Genomic DNA, 8,158 nt, shown 5'->3' with positions numbered 1-8,158 from the left:
GTACCGGAATTACAAACCAAGGATTGAGGTTCAAAACCCCCTTTTTTTAGAACTATCATAGAGTGGAACTCACTGTCACCAAGTAGAGTAGGGTCATCTTTACTACATAGCTTTAAACAAAATCAAGGCAAGGTGTAACAAATCCCTTGGTATAAATTAGCAAGCTGGCCACACCGCATGCCTGTGAAGCTGGTGTGTTACGCCGATGGGCAGTTCTGTATCTGTATCTGTATAGCCCGTATAACCGCCCTTCGGTGTAACACACCAGCTTCGCAGGCACGCCGCGCGGCAGCAGCTAGCTATATTACACCGAACGACTTGTTACACTCCATCTTTGCACATGTAATTGCAGGAGCTTTCTAGTGATGATGCCCCAACTATGCTTGGTGGCAATGAGTTCCAGTCTACGATAGTTCTGGGGAAATACGAGTTTTTGAACACCTCAATTCTTGGTTGATTACTCTGATATTTGAAGGCATGACTGTTTCTCGTTCTTTTCTGGGCTGGTATAAGATACTTAGTTTATTAGTCATATAATTGTACATCATGCACAGTCTGGACATTCTACGTCTGTCTTCCAGCGACCCCTACTGTAGGTTTCTTTTCATTTCCATTACACTAGCACCTCTTTGATAGTTATTCATGCAGAATCTTGCAGATTGGTTTTGTACCCTTTTCAGTTTATCTTTGTCTTTCTTTGTATATGGATCCCATACTGAACAACAGTTATACATGTACATGTACCTGCTATACTGAATACAGATACCTGGCAAGGATAGTAGAGGACGATGACGAAACATCCCACTAGTGAAGCTGGACCAATCAGGTACACGCTGTAGCAAAGACCCAACACAAAGACTACCGGGGCTTGGAACATGAAGATGAACAAAATTGTGGCTTCAAACACCCGCTGGCCATCATTGGCACACAGATTCACCAACTGTGAATAAAAAAGAATTTACATTTATTTACCAAACTATAATTATTAGCCAAGGATAATTCTAAATTTATTACAGTTAACTCTTTTCTTCATCCAAGAAATAAAACAAACCTAAATATCTTGATTTACAAAATGTAAATCCTACTTTTTGTGAGGGATTTTTGCACAATCCAATCTTCTAGTTGAACAAACAGATAATTTAGTTTGCAAATGTACATGGAAATTTCACCACTTTTTGCTACAGACTTGTAATTTTAGTCACCCCTAATATAGTTATAAAATAATCACAGGAGGTGTGTTCCTGGATTAAGAATTAAAGGGGCCTTATGTAACATTTTTGCACAAAAATTAAAATATACTTTAATAGAGAAAAATGTAATTGTCATTAAATTTTACATCCACTTTTTAACAATGGCAATGACAATATACATCCACTTTTTAACATACAAGACAAGTACAATCATTTACATTTGTGATATTAGTGGTAGGTGCTACAACAGCCCACACAAGGACTTATTTTGGGGCACCACCACAAATTCTAGAATGTAAACAAACATGGGTAATGGTGTTAATATTTTGGCAACTTCCTGAATGGCATTTACTTGAATACAGTAGGGTTGGCTCATCTAACATCGTAAATAAATTGACTTTTTATATCAACCTATTATGTTGCATAATGCAGTTTCTGCTTAAAAAGAATATAAGGGATGGGAAGTACAGACCTCCCCTACTGTCTTGTCCTTGAGACTTCTGAGCCGTGTAATCTTGGTGAAGATGAGTGTCAGGATGGCCCCCAGTACTCTGATGCCGCTGCGGTAGGCAATGGCCCATGTTGCAACCCAACACAATGCTCTGAATAACATATATGTCCAGCATTTACGACGATCAACTTGAAAAGCAAATTTAAATTACATATTGACTTGTGACAATTTCTACATGCTATTCATAGGGCTATATATCAAAGACTGTATGGATATTAGAAACTCCTCCAATGATTGTGTAAGTTGATACCTAATATCTCATACTAGCCACCCACTTCTGTATTAGTTAGGTTAGCCTTACGAAAATGTAGTTGACATGTACTTACTTAAGTTAGTAGATGCCATACTTTGTACCCTGTACAACTGTTGCGCAATAAAGTTATCATATGTCGAGGTTTTATATCTCAGGGTTCCAATTTTCCTGTCAATCGTCAGTCAAAATCACCTACCACCCACCATGTAACAGAAGCAATTAGGACAAAAAGACAAACGCACAACTCAGCCAACACGTCCATACAAAGATTTAAAAAGAGAGTTGCCTAAGCGCCACACCAACTTAATTTTATGGATGATATCCACGCACACATTGATTTTCGCCTGTTCTCAAAAAAGAGAAAAGATCATGACGTCCTCTGAGGCTCTGGCCGGGCTCTAGGCCTGGGTAGTCTATGGTAGTTAGTGACAATACGGAGCCAGGCACCCAGGCTACCAAAGCTCCACGACTCAAGAACTCAGTACATACGTACAGTGCCGAATCATATTAAACTCCGCATAAAACCATCATGTGCCAGCATAAAACCAGCATACGTCGCTATGTACTGACGCAAATTCACAATACCAGCTTTGTATTCTTGTGGTTTAGTAGCATTTGTATTTTTGGCCGGAATTTTTTTTTATTCGCCCGCGCACACTAGTTTGGAGTCTTCAGAGGATGTCATCCATAAAATTAAGTCAATGTAGCCTAAATCACTAAAAAAAATCACAGTGTACAATGTACCTGGCTTCTTCAGTGACAAAAATGGCAATGACCAAGCCGATTCCCAGTGGCCAGTTTGTGTCCGGGGACTCGGTGTATCTCAAGAGGCTTCTGACCAAAAAAGCCTGAAAAAAGGAGAAAATAGATTATCATAAATCAAGCGATGTCAGTGATGTTGGGATATGACTTTCACATGTATCAATAGCTAATACTACACACATGTACATGTAAGCATAAGTATAATGTAAGGGATGGCCCTATCTAGCAATTTCTCTTTCAAAGTTTAATGTCATCTTCCAAGCATTGGTTGCTCTTGTTCTTTAGACTAGTTTATTACATCTGATAAGCTGTTTGATTAAAACAAAGCATATCATCCACACACTACATGTACTCACTCATACACACTATCAGATTTACTTTTTGCAGTGTTTGAAGTTTGTGATTGAAATAATCTGTAGTACAATATAAAATACAAAACACGTATTCATAGTGTCATGATTTTGTGTTAAGAGGCCATCATGACAACTGTGAAAATAAAGCCACTTCCTGCTGCGAAAGTAAGATATGTGCATTTTAATGTTACAGTAAATGAAGTGAAGGAAAATCTCACACAAATAATTGGTCATCTTTAAAAATCTTTACAAATCGTTACAAATTGGGTGGGTGTCACTGAAAGAAAGATGAAAATGTCCAGACTATGCATGATGTACAAAACGACTAATAAACTGTTGGACGTACCAACTACTAAGTATCCCAGAAAGAACAAGAAATAGCCAAGCCTTTAAATACTGAAGTTATCAATCAATTGATTGATGTGCTCAAAAACTCATTCTTTCCAGTAGACCTATATGGAATATGGTCAGAGTGGAACTCACTGTACATGCAGTACATGTCATTAAACAGCTTAAAACAATGTTTAGATAGAGTACTTAGGTTAGATGTTCAAGGGTTAGGTGTAGCAAGTCATTCAGTGTAATTTAGTCAGCTGCCACTGTGCCGCGTGCCGTTATAAAGCTTGAGTGTAACGCTGAAGGTTGGTTATACCAGCTATGCAGATACAGATTATACTATATTGTATAGATGAGGTGAATAAACTACATACTGGAAGAAGAAAGGTGCCTGCTGAAAAGATGAGGATAGCGAGTAGACTCATCAGCATCCTGGTCCTGGTGAACCTCCAGATGGTTCTGGGCAGCGACGCTTTCTCCATCCCCACCCTCTCAACCTCCTCCTGCCACAGCCTCTCAAATCTGGGGGAAAATGAAAGTTACATTTCAAACTAGAAGTAATCATTTGCAAAGCAAATGCATAATGCTTAGCTTGGCATATGGTCTGCTCTATTAATTGTGACTCAAACACGTTCATACATATGGTGTGATAGGAGGCTAAATCCCTCCTGCTACAAAGTTGCAACATGATGTAACCCAACACCAGTTACCATCATGGTGACAGATGTCTGGTTCAGGTAATTTATTTGTTTGGAAAAGAACAGGAAGAAACGGAGACAAAAAATATGTTTTTTTTAATATAGTTTAAATAGAGTTTGACTTGTTCCAACACAAGAGGGAGAACTCTTGTTGATTTGATTATATGGATGACATCCACGCGCGCATGAATTCTCGGCCGTTTCCAAAAAAAAAAAGTTTCCAACCACACTGTAAATTGTACAAAACAGTTGCAAAATGAGCAAATATATACCGAAAGTTGCAAAAAAAATATTTGAAAACGATTCCAACATCGTAGAATGCCAAAATCAAACAAAAAAACTAAAATGCAAAGAAATAAATTTAAAGAGTAGATTATTCACCATACCATACTCTGTGTCATTTGTTCGACCTTCATAACAACGTAGATTTCATGAAAGCAACTTTTTTTTTTTGCAAAACTTTTTTTTTATTTGCGCGCTCGCATCAGTTTTGGGGTTCCCAGAGGATGTCATCCATATAATCAAATCAACATGGCCTAAGTATAACAAAAATAATAAAATATTAGAAAAATAACATTTGCATATGCATGTAACCTCAACGTGTATGCAAATTTGTAGTCATATGTGTATATTTGTACTGTGTGTGTAATGTGGAATGAGCCCTGGAAGATTAGCCCTAACGTTCTAAAGGGTATCGTAATAAACTGAACTGAACTTAACTACATAATGTTTACCTTCGGATATGGTCTTCTCTGTTAATTCTGACTCAAACACACTGACATACATGTATATGGTGACAGGAGTCTAAATGCCTACTATGAAATTGCAACATTATGTAACCCAACACCAGTTACTATGGTGACAGACATCAACAAAAGAGGCCATTGGCCAGGTCAGAGGTTAGTGTTTGGAACAGAAGAAGAAGAAATGGAGCAAAAACAATATGTAAACATAAAAAGATTTCAAACCTCACTGGGAAGTAGAATGATATGGTTCATGTTAATGAACTACATACATCATAGAAATGATTTATTAACTCATATGACTGTACATGTATGATGTACTTACTCTGATACCAAACCATAGTTTATGTTTAATACCAAGATTACACAGTACACAATCCTGGGCACAATAATATCACTTTCAACACAATATAGTCTCATAATACAAAATGTATAAAATCTTTTGCTTAGAACACTTATAACGTTAAATTGACAGAGGGAAAGATGTTGTCAAATATATCAATGGCCATTATCAAACTTGCATTGACTGTAAATTGAAGTTGAACACAGCTAAGCTTGTCAAGTATGCCAGCATGATTTCAGTCATCAAATCTATGCGACGTTAACATCCATGATATACACTTCAGCACTAAGGACATGAAAAGGAAGAAACATACATGTACAGGTACATTTAAGACACGCTGTAACAAAAATACCGGCTCTTATAAATTGTCCTTTCCCTCATTTTGTGATAACTATAAATGACCACAGTCTATTCTCCCTGATTAGTTGGTTTATTAATTCTATGCTTTACTTACTATTTGTACTTGATTATTACACCATCCTTCTAACTCCGGAACCAAAACACACAAACCCCAGTGAACCAGCACCACCCATAACAATACTTCCATCCCAGAAATAATCACTTTAATTCAAAACTGCAGGGAAAGCTACTTATCTCTACTCTTACTGTACCTTTTATAATTGGGTTTTGCCGTGTCAAGTGGTGAATGTTGCCAGACGTTGTCCAGTGTCAGCTTGCCCTTGTTCGCCATTTTGATGAGCGGAGTCAGCCATGTGACGGTCATGAAGGACAGCAGACCTGCATCATCTAGTGGGTTCACTGACGGCTGCCTGTCAAATGGAACGGGTGAGAAAATTAAAAGCTGATAATAGCAATTCCCTTTCCTCACATGTCGGTCCTGAAAAAGAAAAGGGTTGGAAGTAGGGATTCACCTGTTCTTTATATCTTTATATCTATATATCTTTTTGGCGACTTCTCAGGGAGGAGCCTAATGGTACAGTATTGTGTGCAATTTGCAAGAATTCTAGGAATGGTACAGGCATTTGTCCACAGGCATGCGGAATGTCCACAGGCATGTCTCTGACCCACATCTATGCCCACATTCCTGGAACCCTTGGGAAGACCTCTCTGCCTACTTTCTGTGACCCCGGGGCTTGTTCACTATACACTCAGGGGAGGAGTGCACTGTATCTGTCTAGACTTAACAGCTACCAAGGCTTCCTCAAAATCATGAAATGATGGCAGTGCCATGCAAACAATAACCCTGACAGCAATCATCGTCGCCATGGCAATGTATCTTTTCATTGCCAGTCTTGTTTGTTTTTGTTTTACATATTACTCAAGCTAATAAACTGATCCAACAAATCAGTATAACTATAACACTGAAATGCATGAGTAGTCTAGTATTTGAACTGAACTTGAACTGAACTTGAACTGAAACAGTTACATGTAGGTCTGGTTGTGATCATGATTTGGTCCAGTATACCAGTATGCACCACTATGTCAGATCGGTTGGTTGCATAATCAAAGACTTTTTTCCTAGGTCTAACACAGTGAAAAGAACATGTAGAGGCTGCCATGTAGAGACTGTATTGCAAAATATTATTACTGAACACGAAAGGCAATAAAATTATTTTCATGGTGATGACTGAATTTTTAGTTGTATATGTGGTGCTTTATTATGAATGTAAAAAAATATTTACAATGATTGCTAAAATTTTTCTTAACTAAAATGCAGTGGTTTAAAAGTCTAAAATTCATTGTTTGGACAAGAAACCAGCCTGATATGCTGACTTCATGGCTCCTATCATAACTTAGGCCTGTTTTCTTTTCGGCGTTAGGCCACACTGACTTAATTTTATGGATGACATCCGCTTGCGCATTGATTTCCACCTGTCCTTAAAAAAAAAAAAATCATGTTATCCTGGGAAGTCCATGGTAGCTTGCTATATAGCGACAATACGAAGCCGGTGGTAACTCTGGATGATGGCATCCAGGCTACCAAAGCTCCCATGCTATACTCAAGACCTTAGTAAATACCTACACTACAGTGTCGATTCATAAATTTTGCAAAAGCCAGCATGTGCCGGCTGTGTCGTAATATTATGTCGCTATGTTCTGCCACAAATCCACAATACCAGCTTTGCCTTTGTCTTCCTGTGGTTTAGTAGCGTTTATATTTTTGGCCGGATGTTTATTTCAGTCGCCCGCGCGCACTAGTTTGGGGGTCTTCAGTGGATGTCTTCCATAAAATTAAGGAGGTGTGAAAGTTCAAATTGTTTCTGAAAACCATTCAAAAACCTACAAATGAAATTGTCACGGCCTAAAAGATGATTTTGAAAGCGTACTCACTCTGGTTTTGATCTGATGGGTATAAACGTCTTGGTGCTTTCCTTGTACTTCCAAGACTTCTTGTTCATATCCCTGTAGTCCATGTCCACCTCCTCATACCCTGTGTCCCAGTAATCAAACCCGACTGCTTCATGATATGAAGAAGTCCGCCTGCCGCTGACATAGGTGTTCTCTTTCACCGCCTTCTGCTTGTTGTTGAACTTGAAGAAGTTCTCCTTGGCAGCTTTTTTCCTTGCCATTTTGCAATTTCGTTTCCAACTGTTTGTGGTATGTCCTATGTCCTAGTGCAGACTTCAACTTACTATTGCGCAACGAAGTGCAACGAAGAGCAACGAAGTGCAAAGTCCACAAGTCCATCTGAAAACATTCTAGGTCAGTCAAAATTCAAATTGACCTCCTTGGGGCGTGTACTTTAGCTTCAAAATCCATTAGCATTACACGTCACTTTTTGCTCAATTTGGCAAACGTACGAATTTGTACGTTTATCTAAAATACTAGTCGAAACACTAGTCGGCTTCAAATCCACGGGTCTAAAACTGCTATTGAAAAACAAAATCGAACGTAATTTTTTCACCACCTGCCCCCCACCCACCTCATATCTGTTTGGAATGTCCGTCGAGTGGGCCACCTGTAAGCTGAAGACACGCAAGTCTACTTCATGGAATTCAAGGGAAAAT

General features: G+C 38.6%; 1 protein-coding gene across 1 annotated transcript in view; it reads right to left on the bottom strand.

Moving 5' to 3' along the window:
- The window catches only part of LOC109466891 (multidrug resistance-associated protein 5-like), a 31,348-nt gene extending 23,521 nt beyond the window's left edge, over positions 1-7,827 (bottom strand). The window contains exons 1-6 of the mRNA XM_019764757.1: positions 7,482-7,827; positions 5,801-5,959; positions 3,780-3,927; positions 2,699-2,802; positions 1,663-1,792; positions 767-940 (exon numbers count right to left, since the gene is read on the bottom strand). Of these exons, the coding sequence (XP_019620316.1) occupies positions 767-940; positions 1,663-1,792; positions 2,699-2,802; positions 3,780-3,927; positions 5,801-5,959; positions 7,482-7,720 (954 nt within the window). The 5' untranslated portion in view covers positions 7,721-7,827. The remainder of the gene's footprint in view (positions 1-766; positions 941-1,662; positions 1,793-2,698; positions 2,803-3,779; positions 3,928-5,800; positions 5,960-7,481) is intronic.
- Positions 7,828-8,158: the final 331 nt, after the last annotated feature.

This window comes from Branchiostoma belcheri, unplaced genomic scaffold, assembly GCF_001625305.1.
Source record: "Branchiostoma belcheri isolate BF01 breed outbred unplaced genomic scaffold, Haploidv18h27 scaffold170, whole genome shotgun sequence".
NCBI classification, from domain to species: domain Eukaryota; kingdom Metazoa; phylum Chordata; class Leptocardii; order Amphioxiformes; family Branchiostomatidae; genus Branchiostoma; species Branchiostoma belcheri.
Note: the sequence above shows the minus strand (reverse complement) of the source record. Positions and strands in the feature narration are given on the sequence as shown.